This window comes from Gadus chalcogrammus, chromosome 2 (assembly GCF_026213295.1).
Source record: "Gadus chalcogrammus isolate NIFS_2021 chromosome 2, NIFS_Gcha_1.0, whole genome shotgun sequence".
Lineage (NCBI taxonomy): Eukaryota > Metazoa > Chordata > Actinopteri > Gadiformes > Gadidae > Gadus > Gadus chalcogrammus.
In genome coordinates this window covers 16,558,653-16,578,867 of record NC_079413.1, presented here as the reverse complement: position 1 = coordinate 16,578,867, position 20,215 = coordinate 16,558,653, and the positions used below count along the sequence as shown (strand labels likewise).

The window sequence follows — 20,215 nt, the reverse complement described above, 5'->3', positions numbered from 1 at the left end:
CGTCTGCCCATTCTGACACTCCTACTTCTTCGGACATCGTAACCATAGGCGTCGATTACGCTGGGGACGCTTCCCCACCAGATTTAGGCACGATTCATTTTGTACCCACAAAAAAAAATAGTAGTAGGCTAGTAGTTGAATTATTATGGATTATTACACAGGTCTCCTCAATGTCGTGGAACGCTCCGTTCACTTGCATGGGCTCTTCACAACTTCCGTCTGTGATTATATTTGATAATTCACCGTTGCTAAGTATAATTGACCGCTGTCAAGGAAAACAAAGGACTTATTGCCTGTAATGACGTCTTTGGTATCACTCTTCAAGTAGTCCGGTAACTTTTCAACCCCAGCGTCTTCGGTTGCTATGCAACCTCAACGTCTTTGGCGGACCATTTCTCTGCTGATCAACATTACGAATGCTGGTAACAAATAAATTGTAAAAAGTTATTTTTTTGGCCGTGTAGCCGTGTAGCCGTGTAATAAGCGGGATAATGGAAAGAACGTTGCCGGTCATTATCGAAAATAAGCCCCTTCAAGGCGAAGCAAGACACCTTTGCTGCGTGTCGGGCGTACAGGACCCGGGGAGCAGGTGGGGGTTTCAGATGCCTTGCTCAAGGGCACCTCATCCGTGGATTTTCTCAGGATTCGAACTGGCCACCCTCCAGTTACCAGTCCAACTCCTTCACCAGTATGCCACGGATGCCCTATACATTATCCCTTACTTATTACACGGCTCTACTCAATGCTGTAGACTGCTCCATTGGAAAAAATAGAATATATACCCTACACACTCAGGAGATTAATTATATTTAAATTATTATAACCATGGAGCCTTTATTTACATTTCGTTCTTTGTAGCATGGAAGAATCTGAGAAACATTCCCATTCAGAATGCATTGGTTTACATTTCGATATTTGGAGCACCGTTATTTTTATTTATTTATTTATTTTCACTTTTTGACACGAGCGGAAAATGCACTAACCAGAAGCTACGATCGCAACTGCCGCCGCGGCTCCCCCCCCGCAATAAACATCCCGCGTTGAACGGTGAACTCTTTGCACATAGTAGTTATAAAAAGCTATTAAAACTACAAAATGACTCCATTAATGCAGGCTATGTGGAAAATGCATGGACCTATTAAAGAAAAAATGCGCCGACGTTGGCTCAGCCTGGCTCCGCCTCTTCCGCTACGTAGGCCTAGTTAAGATGGCTGCCGTAGAGTACGAAAAGTGTACATCAAACCACACTCCGCGGTTTGACCGTTTTCAGTATACCATCTAGCAATAGACTATAGCTCTATAGCCAGGCTAACTACCGTCACCGGAGCAAGTCCGGCTGTTTTCAAAAGCATCTGTCATTTCAAAAGCAACAACAAACAGATCGCGAATATCCTAACAACAGATCGGACGAGAGAAATGTAAAAATCCTTTTATTTACGCCGTTATGTTGTGATACAGTGTCAATAAAGACAAAATATATATAGCTTTAAATTTAAAAAATATTTTCAACCTTACTTTTCAACCCTCCCTTAAGGTTCAGTCTACCTGGGAGCAGGCTGGCCCTGCTGGGCCCCTACTCCTCCTACCACTGACCCTCCTCTCCTCCTCCCCCCAGCTCCCACGGGCTGGCCGTGCCGGGCCCCTACTCCTCCTCCCACTGACCCTCCTTTCCTCCTCTTCTCCCCAGCTCCCCGGGGCTGGCCCTGCCGGGCCCCTACTACTCCCCTGATGAGGATGACGAGCGGCCCTTCATCTGCTCACTGGCCGCTGATAACGGCATCATGTCGTGCGGCGACGTGCCGGCGCGGCGGGAGGGTGGGCGGACCTGCTGCCTGGACCGGGAGGACGCTCTCCACCGCCAGAGCCTGGGGCTGGAGCCTGAGGGCCTGGGGCCCAACGGCAGCGGCCCCGGGGCTGGGGGCCTCTGCGTCAACTGGAACCAGTACTACACCCGCTGCCACACTGGGAGCGGAAACCCCCACAAGGGGGCCATCAACTTCGACAACATTGTCTACGCCTGGATCGTCATATTTCAGGTGGGGTGGGGGGGTGGGGGTGGGAGAGGGGTACTGGGGTGGGGGTGGGAGAGGGGTGGTGGGGTGGGGTGGGGGAAAGGAGAGAAAGTTGGGGAGAGGAGATAGGGGGTGGGGGTGGGGATGAGGAGAGAGGTGGGGGAGAGGGGTGGGGATATATCTATATATATATATCTTTATCTACATAATTTGTTTTTCGATCCCCGGCCATCTCTTACATCAAGTGTAAGGCAACATCTGAGAAGGCTTATCTCCTCAGATATGCAGCTGATATCGGATATATCAATAAAATACAAAACAATATATAATATACACATTATACCCTGGGGTGAATAACAAAATGAAGAAGGCCTCTTAACAACGATGTAACACATCCTGAAGCCTATTAACCTTCTAACCTACTTACCTACCTACCTAATAACCTACTTATCGACTAACTGACTAACCGACTAACCTACTAAGCTTCTAACCAACCAACCTACTAACCATCTAACCGACTAACCGACTAACTGACTAACCGACTTACCGACTAAGTGACTAACCTTCTAACCAACTAACCTTCTCACCAACTAACCTACTAACCTTCTCACCTACTAACTTACTGCATCCTACTAACCTTCTAACCGACTAACCTTCTTACCTACTAAGCTACTGACCAACTAAGTTATTGCAGCCTACTAACCTACTAACCCTTCTGTGTAGTCTCCCACTGAGACAAGGGCTCACGGTGTCCCTGTGTCCCCAGGTCATCACTCTGGAGGGATGGGTGGAGATCATGTACTACGTCATGGACGCCCACTCCTTCTACAACTTCATCTACTTCATCTTCCTCATCATCGTGAGTAAAGCTTTAATACCCCCCCTTACATCGTAGGGGCCACCTTGTTGGAGTCCCAGCCGGGACTAACTCTCCCTGAGACGCCCTGACCGCAGCCTTGTGGAGGAGATGTCCTCCACACTACCGCTAGGTGACCCTGATACTTCCTCAGAGGTAGAGGGGGAATTATGAATCACTGGCCTCTCCCACAGATACTCCAGCCAGCAGGTTGTACTTTGAAAGGCCGTCCGGGGGTGCGTTTCCTAAAACAGTCAGGACGTTAGCATTTTGCTGACTTATTACTAAGCCCAGTTGTACTATACAGCAGCCGAACTACGAGTGTTCGGCTAGTGGCTACGATTCCAAAAATCTCCAGCTAACATAGCAATACGTAGCTGACCTCGTTGATTAGCTGCGTACTTATCAGCTAATACTGTACAAAGTGAACAGATGTTTTCTGAAGGCGCAGTTTGGAGTTGCTCTGAGGCTTTCAATCATTCACAGTTGGAAGCCTCACAAACTTTGATATTTAGACTACATGCTTGTTATACAGTTGTGACTAATATTCGCCAACTCGATCGTGTATAGTCTACCTAACCTTTGTACCAACATTAGAAATAGTAATTGTTTGTTTGGAAAAAAACTTTTTTAATGACACTGGCGAATTCATCAGCAGAGGCACTATCTATGCAATTCAATATAGTTGCTGCAAACGGTAGATACGTTTATGGAAAAATAATTCAAACAATCAATTTGGTGAGAAATTAGGATATGGATATGGATAAGTAAATAAATTATTTTTCTCCCAATTTGCATACAATTAATTGGCTGAGTGGTTAGAGCACTCACCCTGAAACGTACAGGTTTTTTTTTTTTTTTTTTTTACATATAAAATGTACACATGTGTGCCATCACACGCACACAGGCACGCACCATGGCTGGGCAAGGAAAAAGTTAGAGAGTGGATGTTTGTGAGTGTGAGTGTGAGTGTGTGTGTGTGTGTGTGTGTGTGCACATGTCAGGGTGAGATTTACTGTGTTTAGGCTAAGTCTACCTGCATATATGTGGGAAATGCTGCATGTTTGAATCAGACGACAGATAAAATATTTGCCAGCTCATTATCCTGAACAGCGAACAAAGAGATACTGGATCCAGTCGGTTATTAAAATAGATTCAGCCTGCAGCCGATGTCTCGGTGTTTAACTCACCCCGCGGCCAAACACCTCCACCACACCGAGCAGGTTCCCCACAGGGCTTAAACATTTCCTCTTCAACCTCCACTCTATGAAACCAGAGCCAACACGGAGCAAAGCTTCTGACCCACACAGAGCATCGTCTCCCCACCACCCTCCCTCTGAGCTTCGGATGCAGTAACCACGGGCAACGCCGTCTCCGTTGTAATTCTTAATCCTCTCCGTGGCTCTCGATGCCTCCTCAGCGCAGAGGACCAAGACTGAGGAGTCAGAGAGGAGTAAGAGGGCTGATGAGTCAGAGAGGAGTCAGAGGGCTGAGTAGTGGGAGGGCTGAGGAGTCAGAGAGGAGTCAGAGGGCTGATGAGTCAGAGAGGAGTCAGAGGGCTGAGGAGTCAGAGAGGAGTTAGAGGGCTGAGGAGTCAGAGGAGTCAGAGACGAGTCAGAGGGCTGATGAGTCAGAAGAGTCAGAGAGGAGTCAGAGGGCGGAGGAGTCAGAGAGGAGTCAGAGGGCTGAGGAGTCAGCCCGGTGCCTGCGATGAGTCAGGAGTCACTAATCCTGTACTCGTCGATACCTGGGACGTTGTAAAAACTGTTACTATATGCATATCATGTTTCATACACAGAAGGATAGTGGAATACTTTATCATCAAAGAACATAATCAATATCATATCAGGGTTATTTAAAGGGACTCTCACCTTTGTTGCATTTTTACACTTTTTTTGGATAAGGTTAAATTGGTATTAATAAGGTAATAACACTCTAATATGCAAGACAGACCCACCAGGAGTACAAACAAACAATTATTTTACTCTCATAATATTTAGTGAAAACTTCAACCAATAAAATTCTTCGGACCGAATGACCTTATTTGCCGACAGACCTGTCTGTTTGCTGCATGGATATATAAGGTTTTCCGTCTGCTTCTTGTGGCGCATTCGGGCCCGCGTCATCAAGGCGCGTCCTCAACTAGAGGGTTTGTTTTGATTCCACGGCAGACAGTAGCGAGTAGCGACCGTAGCGACTGACGATGGCAGACCAAAGTGGTCCACGGCGTACTGAAACTGCACCATTCAGTCCGATTAGGGGACTCATCTCGGACTCAGACTCACAGAGTTACCCTCCTCTGGAGCCTCAGGAAGACCTCCAGACTGTTGGCCACCAACTGCACCATTCAGTCCGACAAGGGGACCCGATTCGGCCTCAGAAGCCAAGTGGTCCCGCTCCCCTGGATGATTCTCAGGACCTCCAGACCGTTGGCAACCAACCGCACCACTCAGTCCGATTAGGGGACCCGTTTCGGACTCAGACGCGAAGTTGTCCCGCTACTCTGGAGCTCCGGGAAGACCTCCAGACCGTTGGCACCCAACCACACCACTCAGTCCGATTACGGGACCCATTTCGGACTCAGACACGACGTTGTCCCGCTACTCTGGAGCTACAGGAAGACCTCCAGACCGTTGGCACCCAACCGCACCACTCAGTCCGATTACGGGACCCATTTCGGACTCAGACGCGACGTTGTCCTGCTACTCTGGAGCTACAGGAAGACCTCCAGACCGTTGGCACCCAACCGCACCATTCAGTCCGACTAGGGGACCCATTTCGGCCTCAGACGCTACGTTGTCCCGCCTGGGAGCTGCATAGCTGCATAGGAACCCATGGGAGTCTAGAACTTTTGTACTGTAGCGACCCTGGGACAGTTAAATAGTTTGTGTGTTATTTGTTACATTATATTTCGTTGTCCGCTATGCCAGTTGTTCTATGTGCATGTATTGTAATGTTCTTCTTGTCAATCAGCGTGGGGGCGAATCATTAGGTCAGCTGGGGGAGGGCCTTGGAAGAACAGGAGGGTGGGGGCCTGCACGCGAGTGAGACCGTGTTGGGGGTTGCCGGGGTAACCGGGGTTTGTTTTGTGTCGGTTTTCTGCCGTTGGTTACAATGTTACGGGTTTCAGTGACCTGGTTTTGGTTCATTAAAACTACCTTCAACTACTAATGACTCGACATCATTATGTCACCGGCGAGGTCGTTACAGTAAAAACGCTTAGTTTTGTACTACGCTTAGGGGGTGGGGCATTGGAGGAAGGCGGGATGATTTGAATGTGCTGTAATTCTCAAATGCAACAAAGGTGAGAGTCCCTTTAATGACCTGTGGCCAGTGCCACAGGTCATTTGATAACCCTCATTATGGTATTGATTATGAAATTGATTATGATATTGAGTAGTGATTCCAAAACGTTATGTCTCCTGTTCCCCAGAGCCTCTCAGTGGACTGTACCCCTTCATCATCAGCACCTTCATAATCAACCCCCTCATCATTAACTCCTTCATCATCATCCCCCTCATCATCAACCCCTTCATCATCAACCCCTTTATCACCAACCCCTTCATCATCACCTTCATCATCAACCCCCTCAACATCAACTCCTTCATCATCAACCCCCTTATCATCAACCCCTTCATCAGCTCGTGGAAATTTTCTCAACTGAAAGTTGTCCTGAGGGCAGAAACGTTTTTCATGGTTCAATCTGACGACCAATCGCAAGACAGGAGAGAATTATGGAGGCGGGGCCGCCGAATTTCAAACTCAACAATGGAACGAGCCACCATTTGAATCCACCGTCATTAAGTTTGGAGCAAGGTGAGCAATTTTCTGTGAAATGGAGCATAGTATGTGCAGCTATGTGTGATAGTATGTGCAGCTATGTGTGATTACATGTGTGCTAGTTTCAATGTGTGATACATGTTAAGATAGCTTAGCACATTTTCTGTGAAATGGAGCATAGTATGTGTAGATATGTGTGATTATATGTGTGCTAGCTTAAATGTGTGATACATGTTAAGATATTTGAGCACATGTGTGCTAGCTTAAATTTGTGATGCATATTAAGATAGCTGAGCACATTTTCTATGAAATGGAGCATAGTATGTGCAGCTATGTGTGATCACATATTTTCTATGAAATAGAGCATAGTATGTGCAGCTATGTGTGATTACATTTGTGCTAGCTTAAATGTGTGATACATGTTAAGATAGTGGAGCACATGTGTGCTAGCTTAAATGTGTGATACATGTTAAGATAGCTAGACTGCTAGTAAAGCTAATTAAGCTTTACTGTACTTATCTTAAAAAACAATTGTTATTTAGGGTTAGGGTAACCCTAGGCTAACCCTAACCCTAATCATTATTTGTCTGGGGGCAGTTTAGTCTCTTCTGGTCCCAGGGCTGAAGTAACATTCTCCTGCCCTCAGGGCTGAGTGGCCTGAATCATTATTTGTCTGGGGGCAGTTTAGTCTCTTCTGGTCCCAGAGCTGAAGTAACATTCTCCTGCCCTCAGGGCTGAGTGGCCTAAATCATTATTTGTCTGGGGGGCGTTTTATGCCGCTTTTCCACCGCACATGTAGCTCGACTCGACTCGACACGACTCGACACGACTCGACACGGTAGCAGCCTCCTGGACGTGGGCGGGGTCGGCTGTGCGAAAGGACCGTGACGTATTTTTGTACGCGACGCAAACAACACCTACGCAACCCACACATGGACAGAACCCACATAACAACAATGGAGGACATCGATGCGATGGTATTCGTGTTCGTATTATTAGCTGGCATGTTGAAGAAGTTGAAGAAGTGGAATATGTTGGCTGCGGCGCTGCTATGGCTGTTACCAGCATGGTTGCCATGTCGCTCTCGTGACTTCGTCACACTCTCTGGCCAATCAGTGGCCGGCCGTCTGCCGACGTCACCTTTTAGCATCGGCTCAGCTCGCTTGGAACCTAGAGCGAGGCGGTACTAAAAAAAGCAGCCACTTCAGGTACCAAATACCATGTTTTCGCGGTGGAAACGCCAAAAATGCGAGCTGAGTCGAGTCGAGTCGAGCTGGTACCATGCCGTGGAAAAGCGGCATAAGTCTCTTCTGGTCCTAGGGCTGAAGTAACATTCTCCTGGTCCCAGGGCTGAGTGACCTAAATCATTATTTGTCTGGGGGCAGTTTAGTCTCCTCTGGTCCCAGGGCTGAAGTAACATTCTCCTGGTCCCAGGGCTGAGTGGCCTAAATCATTATTTGACTGGGGGCAGACATACATTTTAATACTTCAATTTTAAAAAGACAGATTTTCCATTTTTTGCAGAGGAATGTGTTATGCTGGCTGATATCGGCTACATGGCCTGCAGATACCTCCCAGTTAGCCGAATCGCCAAGGAATCTTTAGAGGAGAATGTGGAAAAAAATGAAGCCATACTTCAGATCAGAGATGAGGTTTGTGTACCAAGAGAGGATGAGGCAACTTCCCCAGTGCACAAAAGCAATGCACTGTATTGTATTGTAATTCTCACACATTCCTTCTCTTTCCCTTTTTTTGATTCTTCTTTCGGCTAACATCTTAAACCATCTCATGTTCTCCTCTCATATACATTATGAAAATATAGCTTAAATACTAATAATATAATCACTTTTTGTAGTTTTCTCTGCTTTATTTAAACTCTTGACTGAAAAGAAGCTTCATAATTCACAAGGCTCAACTCTCTATCAAAATTCCCCCCTAACATACTATAACATTTGCAGGAGGACTCTGGAGCACCTCTTCAAGAAGATGAAGTCTAACTGGGCCGAATTTAACCTTGCCACTCATGGCCTTGGCCCATATGTGCTCGAGACAACGTGTGTGTTCATCGACTCATGTCTGGCCGAGAAATTGAAGTTGCTCAAAATTGATAAATGAAGTGAGATTTATTGTACACATTTAGAATTATGTCTGTTCATTAATACAGTCTGTTTATTACATTTAATCATATTCTTTGTATCCTTCTCTCACAGGAAAAACACCACCACTGGCTCTTTTCAATAACCAAGGAAAGACACCACCACTGGTTTATATAGATAAAGCTGTGTGTTCTTCCTTTTTTTAGTTTGAAGTTCTCATGATTTGACACATTGTCCGTTGTTGCTATTTGCTATACACATGCATAAAGTTTCAGTTTTATGACTGACAATTCAAAATCTCCCATGAAGACTCATTCACCGATAAACACGAATAAAGATTTATTTTGAATGATAACATAAGAGAGAATATTTTACATGATAAGTCTTTGGCGTAAGCCCCGTCAAGGATCTAGGACGACGTGTGGAATCGACATATCCTGCAAGGACTAGCAGGGCCGGAGCCTTCCCCTGGACCGGTAGACTGGGGCAGACTTGGTGGTGGTGGGGTGGAAGGGGGAGCATCGAACGAAATACCTATGCAGCAAGAATCTTGTGTTAGACTACTCTTTATAAAGCAGGTGAAGGCAGACACTTGCCATTCACCTGCCCTCTGACAACATCAGTCTGGATCAAATGTAGCCCTGGGACCAGAAGAGACTAAACTGCCCGACGCCACAATTCTCTCCTGTCTTGCGATTGGTTGTCAGATTGAACCAATCAAAAACGTTTCTACCCTCAGGACAACTTTGAGTTAAGAAAATTCCCACGAGCCCTTCATCATCACCTTCATCATCAACCCCCTCATTATCAACTCCATCATCAACCACTCATCAGCAACCCCTTCATCATCACCCCCTTCATCATCAACCCCCTCATCATCAACTCCATCAACCCCCTCATCATCAACTCCATCATCATCAACGACTCATCATCAACCCCTTCATCATCACCCCCATCATCATCACCTTCATCATCAACCCCCTCATCATCAACCCCTTCATCACCAACCCCTTTATCTTCAACCCCCTCATCACCAATCCATTCATCTTCAACCCCCTCATCATCAACCCCTTCAACATCAACCCCTTCCTCATCAACCCCTTCATCATCAATCCCTTCATCATCAACACCTTCATCATCAACCCCCTAATCATCAACCCTTCCTCACCAACCCCTTCATCATCAACCCCCTCATCATCAACCCCTTCAACAACAACCCCTTCATCATCATCACCTTCCTCATCAAACCCTTCATCATCATCCCTTCATCATCAACCCCTTCATCAGCATCACCTTCATCATCACCTTCATCATCAACCCCCTCATCATCAACTCCATCAACCCCCTCATCATCAACTCCATCATCATCAACCACTCATCATTCTCCCCTTCATCATCACCCTTTTCATCATCACTTTCATCATCAACCCCCTCATCATCAACCCCTTCAACATCAACCCCTTCATCATCGAGACCTTCCTCATCAACCCCTTCATCATCAATCCCGTCATCATCAACCCCTTCATCATCACCTTCATCATCAACCCCCTCATCATCAACCCTTCATCACCAACCCATTCATCATCAATCCCTTCATCATCAACCCCTTCATCAGCATCACCTTCATCATCGACCCCTTCTTCATCAAACCCTTCACCATCATTGAGGTTAACCGTAACCTTGTTTAAACCAACCCCAGGCGGGACATCACAGCTTCTGTGCAGAATCCCAAGGTCTCCAAAAATGTTGTTTTGCCTTCCAAATGTTTTACTATTGTCTATCTTTTCAAAAAAAATCGAATTTAGCTCCTAGGAATTCAAAGCAACGATAAATAATTCAAAGGGAAACAAGCAGGACCAACGCCCAAACTAATATTGTCAGTTTGATCAATCCGTGTTTCCTCTAACAAAGCAAACAGCGGATCTAGAGCAGGCTTCCTTCTCTGGGTGATCGATACCGACGGGACATGAGGCCGGTCTTTGTGTCAGACTGCAGCTTGAATTCACAGCGTTGCTTTTGTTTGTGTGTTGACGATGCGGTTGTCATGGGATCCTGAGAGATGACTCAAAGTGTTGACACTGTGCGAAAGTTCTTCATCACTTCACTCAGGAAACTAAAGTCACCTTGTCTCCAGACACCTCCCCCCCCTGTTCTCCCCCCCCCCCTGCTGTCCTCCCCCCTGTTCCTTCATCTCCCTTCACCTCCGCTCCTCTCCCCTCACCTCCCCTCCCCTCTTTAGCATCATTTTAAATCCCTCTCGGGATGCAATACTTCATCTGGAGTGGAGAAATAATCGGCCCTGAGCCTCTAGTACCAGAAACAAATGGCCGGAGATCAGGAGGAAATAGGAGGAAGACCTCAGGAGGACCGTAAGAGGAGGACCCTGGGGACTCTTCACCAGGCCTCAGAATCTGACGAAGGGTTGAGGTCATGAGAACGATGTGTTTTACTGCCAGTCACAAACAGAGTGAGTCCTGTTCGTGTATTATGACAACATGCTCTGAACCTGACCAACAGCAGGTAATGATCTTCATGTGCATGAAGTCAGATGGGATTCAGTCCTCCTGGAGATTACTGGAGTGTTCCTGAATGGAGGTTACACCGTGCGAGGCTGATATCAGCAACGCGACGCTGTCAACCTAAACATGCAGAGTTGAAGTGGAGGCTTGTCCTCTCTTCTGTGGATATTTCACATCAGGGATGTTACGAAAACAGGATGTGAGAGAGTCATGGCTGTGAAGAAACATACACATGCTCACACACACACACACACACACACAAACACACACACGCATGAACATAAAGCCAAACGCATGCACACATATCTAGACACACACACACATACAAACACGCTAACACATACAAACACAAACAAACTCCAAAACACGAACGTGCATATGCAAACACATACTGTCGCCCATACACATATAAATTGGGAACATCTATCATTTTATTTGTGTGTGTGTGTGTGTGTGTGTGTGTGTCAGTGCTCATGCATTATTCAGCGATCATCTAAATTCGTGATATTGGTCTGCCATCACTGATTATGCACAAGGCTGCCTACTGATCAGGATCACAACACACACACACACACACACACACACAGATGCAAACACACATACACAGATGCAAACACAAGTACACACACATGCATACACACACACACACACAGATGCAAACACACGCATGCAGATGTGTGATGGTGCAAGTAAATCAGTAAATCAAAGCCTTGCACATCTGTGACTGGCGTTAACTCTCAGGCCACAGATGGACATCTTTCCACCCTGTCTCCCCTCCTTCCCCATCCTCCCTCCCTTCCTATCATCTTTCCTTCCTTAAATGTACAAGTTATACTTTCTTGGTTATTACATTTTCTCTCTCTCTCTCTCTCTCTCTCTCTCTCTCTCTCTCTCTCTCTCTCTATATATATATATATATATACCTCTCCCTCCCCTTGTATGGTGCAATCTTCCATCTCTCTCCCATCTTCATACAGCCGTTGGGCATTCTCAGATTTATGTTATTTATTCTTGTATAAAAAAGCCTCTGGCCCTTTTTTTGATTATCTTTTTTCATGCTCTCGATTTCCTTCCTATCTATCTTGCCTCTCACCTCCAACTAAATGTGTAAATGTGTATGCATGACAAAAGTGGAGCATATATATAGTCTAGTGTGCACGCATACACACACTCACACACACACTCACGTGTGTGTGTGTGTGTGTCTCGTGTCCAATTCTGTAATGAACAGCTGCTCAAATAATCCTGATGACTCTAAATATGACACGGAATGTGTGTGTGTGTACATGTGAGAGTGTTTCGGTGCTAGTGTGTGTGTGTGTGTGTGTGTGAGTGTGTGCTTGTGAGTGTTTCTGTACTAGTGTGTTTGTGTGTGTGTGTGCGTGTGTGAGTGTTTCTGTGCTGGTGTGTGTGTGTGTGCTTGTGAGAGTGTTTCTGGGCTACTGTGTGTGTGCGTGTGTGTGTGTACGTGTTGTGGTATTGATCGGATCACTTTAGCAGAACAGACTTCATTGGAGCTAATAAGTTGTTGTATCAGCGTTCCCAGGAGACGCTGCAGAGCTTAAGCGATGAACCATGATGGCGACCCTTCTCCTACATCTCCCTACAATGTGATTATTCTCTCTCTCTCTCTCCCTCTCCCTCTCCCTCTCCCTCTCCCTCTCCCTCTCCCTCTCCCTCTCTCTCTCTCTCTCTCTCTCTCTCTCTCTCTCTCTCTCTCTCTCTCTCTCTCTCTCTCTCTCTCTCTCTCTCTCTCTCTCTCTCTCTCTCTCTCTCTCTCTCTCGTGTTGAGAGCAGTGCATGATCAGTTCGGCTTTTTGCCAATTCCCATACAGTTGATATAAACAGGACTGACACCGCGATTCACAATAACCCTTTTATTTACCCTTTTTATACAGACGTGGCCAATACGTCGACTGTACGACCGCGAGAGTAGTGCAGGTCGATTGCGTGACATTAAAAAAAGAATAAATAAAAGTTTATATATATATTTTTTTATTAATATAATTTAAAAATAAATAAATGAAATATAATTATAAGAAGGATATAAAAATGAGTGGACACACTGTTCAAACTATTGCAACATATAATTTGCTACTATCAAATGCAAATTGTTACATTCTTTTTGAATGAATAGATAAGTAAGTACCCTAGCATAGACAATAGACACTGTGGGTGTGGCTAAGAGAAAAACAGCCATGCATTCCATCAAGTTTGTTAACCAGCCGTTGGCCGAGTGGTCTAGCATCTGCCATGCAATACGGGCAACCCGAGGTCGCATCCTGGGTACATCATGTAATTCTTGCCTTTGGCTTATTTTTGTAATTTCCTTTATATCAGAGAAATTAGGCCTAACAATTTACTTTTTATATAATAAATATGTCTTACAATATAACCCAAATATACCTTGCAAAAACTCGTAAAGTTCGTAAAAGTCGTAAAGTTAATGTTAATATTAATGTTACTGATAAGCCTTTTGAATGTTGAATGTTACCGTTTTGCCATAAATACAAAACATGATAACTCTACAATCAAACCATGCAATCCGAAGGCTCTTCTTCACCACTCCCCCTTCTCACTTCCAATGCAAAGCGAATAGAAGTGAGTAGGGGATCGAGGGCGTAGCGGCAGCCTAACTAGTTTGTGAACGACCCAGAGGAACGCAACGCAAATTCGATGTGAACATGTTTCAGGCTTTAATAAAATCCCGGACAATTTTGAAATTCCGCCCGGACACATTTTTAGGTCTCAAAAAGAGGACATGTCCGGCAAAAGAGGACGTCTGGTCACCATACTGTACGGGGAACCCACTTGAATCCTACCTGTTCTACTGTTATAAAAAAATTGCGGCGCAACTTGGTGGGCGTTATACTATCAAATGCAAATTCTTACGTTCTTTTTGAATGAATAGATAAGTAAGTACCCTAGCATAGACAATAGACAATGTGGGTGTGGCTGTTCTGATAATTGCATTCCCTGAGACACAAAGAGCTATAAATTAGTAGAGAAGTCTGTGTCTCTGCAATGCATCCATTTTTTACAATGCATCCTGGAGGCAGAGGCAGTCAGAGGCACTGGACGCCAGAGCAAATATTGGTCGAGTTACAGAGTATTTCAGAGGGGGAATCTGATGGAGAAGCAGAGGAACTGGCATGCGAGCTAGAGAGTGATGATGAGAGAGCTGATGATGGAAGTGGCGCTGTTATAGAATCTGATTCAGGTTCAGAATCAGAACCTGAGGCGACCACATCCATGGAAGAGACATCACCATCCATGCAAGAGAAAGCACGAGATGGTACCATATGGATTGAACAACCCCCTGGCCGTTCGAGAGGCAGAGCAACAGAGGCCAATGTCATGAGAGAACCTCCAGGGCCCACACCTCGCGCCAAGGAAAATATCACAGATCCACTGAGCAGTTTACTGTGTTTGCTTGACACGGAAATGTGGGAACAGATTCTAAAGTATACTCAGGCCGAAGCTGACCGAAACAATGCTGATCAATGTTCAATGCGACAATGGACCAACTAAAAGCATTTGTTGGTCTCGTTTATTTGAGAGGTATTGCCGGCGGGAAAAGCCAGAAACTGGAGGACTTCTGGTCTGCTGAAATGGGAAATCCTGTTTTCAAGGAAACAATGTCTCGCCAGAATTTCAGAGATATCATGCGCTATCTGCGCTTTGATGACAAGAGCACAAGGGCTGCCCGCCTTCTGGAGGACAAATTTGCCATGATATCAGAGACATTTGATCGATTTGTGAAAAACAGCACTGCTTCTTACACGCCTGGGGAGAACATAACAGTTGGTGAACAATTGTTCCCCACCAAGGCGCGCTGTCGTTTCACACAGTACATGGCAAATAAACCGGATAAATGTGGCATAAAATTCTGGGTAGCCGCTGATGTTGAAACCAAATACATGTTGAATGCCCATCCCTATCTAGGGAAAGACAACAGTAGGCCATCTGGACAGCACTTATCAGACAATGTTGTGCTTCGTCTGATGGAGCCATTCCTGGAGAAAGGAAGAAATGTAACGACAGACAATTACTTTACCTCGTTCCCACTGGCAAACACTCTTTTGGCGCACAAAACCACCATTGTTGGCACAATGAATAGAATCAGACGAGAGATGCCCCCGTGTACAAAGGCAAAGATGGAAAGATTCTCCTCCAAGGTGCTGAGGGCTGGGGAAGCCACACTCACCATTTACCAGGGAAAACCACGCAAAAACGTCAGCCTCCTCAGCACAATGCACCAGACAGTTTCAACTGACAATGGCCCCAAGAAAATGCCCGAAACTGTTTCCCACTACAACAGCACTAAATATGGCGTTGATGTTATGGACCAGATGGCACGCTTGTATTCAGTAAAGGGAGGGCCCAGGCGTTGGCCTGTAGCTGTGTTCTACAACATCCTAGACCTGGCTGCAATCAATGCACACATTCTGTACAAACAGTGCATGGACGTCAACATGACCAGAAAGAGATTTATTCTGGAGCTTGTGAAACAGATGTGTGCGCCTCAGAGAATGGCCAGGACTGTGTCATCAGTGGCAGCACCAGTGGCATGTAGGCGACTTCTAATTGAAACTCCTTCCCCACCTACCAAAAGGAAAAAGTGTCAAGTCGCCAGATGTAGTGGGAACCAAACTAGTGACGTCTGTGAGTCATGTAGGCGACTTGTCTGTGGGAAATGCAGTGAGCCTGCTAAGAGGATCTGCTGTGAATGTTGATTAGACTTTGATTAGACGTTGATTAGTATTTTTTTTTATTTACTGACTTACTGAATGTCAATGTACTCTATACTCTAATAAACTCTAATACACTCATTTAAAACCCAAGTAATTTGGTTAATTGCAGTGTTGGGCAGTAACGCATTACAAAGGTAATGAGTAATAAATAATGCATTTCAAACACACACACACGTTGTCTCACTCATTGTTTAATCAAAAATAATACTATTTCATTCATCCAAGCGTAATGATTTGCTATTCTCCACAGAGATAACGCAGCGATATGATCATGGGCAGTCTTGACTAGCAGACTTCAAACTTGATAAAGTGAAATGTGAGAGAGAAGGTGATGCAGTCGTATTAAACAAAGACGTTGAAAGATGGTGCGATCTACGACAGAGAAGCAAATTATTCTAACACCCGTTCGTCCGGGTTCAATCCCCACCGAATCAGTGTTTTAGGAAGGAATACTGGAGGAATAAAAAAAACTTTTAATGTCTTTTATTTTCCATTTCTTTGAATATTCTAGTACAGTGGTTTTCAAACTGTGGGGCGCGCCCCCCCTGGGGGGCGCCAGAGTTCTTCAGGGGGGGCGCGACGTGAGAAAAAAATAAACCCGAAGAAAAACCTGAAAGTCGATGATTCAAATCATCAATCGTACTTCAACTGTAGAAGTAACCTAACTAAATCAATTTTCAACCGTTTATCTTCGTGCAAACCATTTAACAAATCTACACACTTGTATCTTCAATCATATCCAAACAGAATTTCGATATCATTTAAAATTTCTTCAGAACCACCGTTTTAGTTTCATACCGCTTCGTTTTCAGCTGTTTTCATTGAAGACGTCTGCCCATTCTGATACACCTACTTCTAGACATCGTAACTCATTAATTTTTCAACCGTTTACCATCGTTCAAACCATTGAACAAATCTACACTCTTGTATCTTCAATACTATCCAAACGGAATTTTGATAGCATTTATACTTTTTTCAGAATCACAGTTTTAGTTTCAAACCGGCATCGTTTTTAGTTGCTTATAATAATTTAGGTCACCATAGCAACGCCGGTAAACAAACCCCGCTGAATAGTCGAATCTCTGGACTGAAAAAGCAGATCTGATTCGACTCATTTAGAGTCGGGGACCCTGAAGGAATCGGTGTAAACTGGCAGTTTACACAGATTAAGATGTTCAAATGTATTTAAAAAAGGTTAAGCTAAAATATGCTTAGATAAAGTTGTTAAGAAATGTGTTTAAAAACGCACAAAGATGTTGTAATGTTTCAGAAATATGTTTAAAATGTTTAAAAAATATGTTTCAAATGTTTTAAAATTATGATCAGTGATGTTTAAAATGTGTAAAATAATTAAGATAGCTTTCCAAACACAGGTCTTTAGAAAAAAAAATGGGGGGGGGGGGGGGGGGGGCTCAGCTGAATTTTTTTCTCTGAGGGGGGGCTCACTCTCTCACACTTTGAAAACCCCTGTTCTAGTATTTATTCTCAACAGAAGTGGTCAGTGGTCAGTGGTGAGTTTCTTGGCTGCCTGCCGCGAAACTCACCTGAATGGAATTTATGTGGCTGCAATTTCCCATGCAGTGTCTTTGTCATTGTGACAAAGGCTTATCAGTAAAATTAATATTAACATTAACTTTACCATGAGTTTTTGCAAGGAATATTTGGGTTCTAGTAGGGATACTGTAAGACATATTTATTATAGAAAAAGTAAATTGTAAGGCCTAATTTCTCTGATATAAAGGAAATTACAAAAATAAGCCAATGACGTACCCAGGACACAAACTCTAGTAGCCTGTATTGCAGGGCAGATTCTAGACCACTCAGCCAACTTAGGTTTCACAAATTCTATGGAATACATATATTTGTCTGAAAATGTGTTGAGAAAATATCCACGATAACAATATAGGCATAGCCTATCTCAATTAATTTAATTACTTTATTTTCATCATTTAATCTTAAACCCTTAGTGAAAATATAGGCTGTTTGTACTTAATATATGTACATTTATGACAAAATCGTGAGGACTAGGCTTGCGACACACACACACGTGGCGCTCGCGCGATCGTAGCTCATTGGCGCCACCTAGTGATCATTATGTGCAAATGCACAGCCTCTCATTCAAATGACTTAGGGGTCATTTGACCCCTCTTGTGGCGCTAGTAGTAGGCCTAAGTAAAAGTGGCCCGGCGTCTCTAGTGTTAAATCGAAAATGTCTATTGTTAATTGAATTGCAGGTGTTATGGGCAGGCCATGAGGGTTATATTCGGGGCCAAAACAGTTCTGTGAGGTAGTAGGGTCTTAGCTGAGCTTGTGGCAACAACTCTTGGACAAGCCAATGGCTAAATGGAAATGCCAGAGTGGAGGACGGTTTTTTTGAGTTTTGCTTATTGACGATATTCAGAAGTATATTTATTAACTGAGAGTTATTGTTTGTGGAGTTTTTTTGTGTTATTTTGTTTATGCATTTTTTTTGCCTCCTGACCGGCATATAAACCTGTGGCTATGGAGAATAAAACAGGTAAACTGCCTTTGCCCAAACCTCTGTCACACTGCCTCCAGTCTTTCCACCACCGCAAGGCTAGCCAGGCAACAGTCCCCCACACTGATAGTTATATATTTATAATATATTAATTAAGCTTAACCAACTTCATTGTAAGGGTCCTATGAGGAGTGGTTCATATTGGGATAGGCAGAAGCAAAGTAACAACAATAACAATTATTTAAATACAATGTCATTAACTTTTATATTAACATATAGTTTGTAAATGAACATTTAACATTTAAATGATGTAAGATATAACTGTTTATTAGTGCAAAAAATACATTTAGTCTACTATTAAAGGTTGGGTATGGAATTCGCTTTTTTGGCAATTTTTGCAAAATTACTTGAAATCCTTATCATAACCCACTTACAGTCACTCAGTTAGAAGTACTGACATGAAAATTAAACAAGTCAATCATTTGTGGAACGGGCAGGGCTCGAAAAACTCCAGCCAATGATTTCCAGAGCCACCGAGTTGCATTGAAAAGTAACGTCAATCAAACGGTCGTACTGCACTCCCCCTCCCCGCGCGACACCTTCGTGCACGTACTCAAAGCTCGTGACCCAGAGCAAGCTTCTGTTGGTTGTTATCCTGCGGTAGCTACTGGAGCTAGCTAACTAGCTAATGGCTCGCTCTCGCGCATCTGTGTTCGCTCGTGCATGATTGCGCGTCCATGTACTTGGAATGGGTGGAGTCAGCGTTGAAGGAGAGGGGGTAGGACCATTTGAGTTGTGTATTTTCAAAATCTGCTGGCGTTTCGCAAATCCCATACCCAACCTTTAACAAATATTTATACAATATTAGTAAATAGATTTTCAACCGTGAAAAATTATTATATTTGTTTGTTGGTCAAACAAATATAATTATTTTTACACTCAATACTTCTTTATTATTAGCTGTTGGATAAGATACCACTGCACACATGTACCTGTATACACTGGCTGGGCAGCAGCAGTCAAAGGTTTTCCAACCTTCTGGCATTCATCACATTCCAAGACCTTTCAGAAAGTAGCTGTTAATAAAACACAAAAACACAAAACAACAATAACGCAAACAAATAGCCTACCCAGTTGTTAATGTCGACTGACATGCCAAGCCAGTAACATCTGGAGGATATTGCAGTGCAGGTTTTCAGGATGCCCGTATGTCCCCCCATTGGAGAGAAGTGAAACTCTATAAAGAGTTTTCTTGCCTCCTCTTTGGATTGAATGGCTCTTCTGCTCCCAACGTAGAGCTCTCTTTTGCAGTTAACATTCATTAAAGAACTTACATCATTAAAGAGCTATCTTACCAAGACACTATCCACACATCCACACAGTTTATTGTATGCATTGGTCTATCTACATACTGTACCCCTGAAATCTTCAATGAAGATGTTATAAGCATCAAAATATGCTCCCCATATTCTTACAGTGTACATAGGGTGAGTAGTGGTTTAAAATAATGTGATTATGCAGTGGGAGCATTATTTGATAGAGGCAATTGGTCTATCCTCATACTTTACCCCTGCTATCTTAAAGGCCCACCATGCAACAATTTTTGCCAAAATAACCTTAATTATGCAGGTTGAGAGTCGTTCTGATCGTTCTACAACCATTTCTGCGTCGTTTGGCGGGTGTTTCATTGCCCCAAGTCGCTTCTCCAAGGAAAAAGCA

General features: G+C 44.2%; 1 protein-coding gene and 1 long non-coding RNA gene across 2 annotated transcripts in view; both read left to right on the top strand.

The window, feature by feature from the left end:
* Positions 1-20,215, top strand: part of LOC130402081 (voltage-dependent T-type calcium channel subunit alpha-1I-like) — a 281,069-nt gene that overhangs the window by 145,185 nt on the left and 115,669 nt on the right. The window contains exons 6-7 of the mRNA XM_056606183.1: positions 1,688-2,036; positions 2,779-2,871. Coding sequence (XP_056462158.1) covers positions 1,688-2,036; positions 2,779-2,871 — 442 coding nt within the window. The remainder of the gene's footprint in view (positions 1-1,687; positions 2,037-2,778; positions 2,872-20,215) is intronic.
* Positions 6,605-9,068, top strand: LOC130376028 (uncharacterized). Its single transcript, XR_008893935.1, has 4 exons — positions 6,605-6,684; positions 8,173-8,300; positions 8,607-8,764; positions 8,859-9,068. It is a non-coding gene; the product is annotated as an uncharacterized LOC130376028 (long non-coding RNA).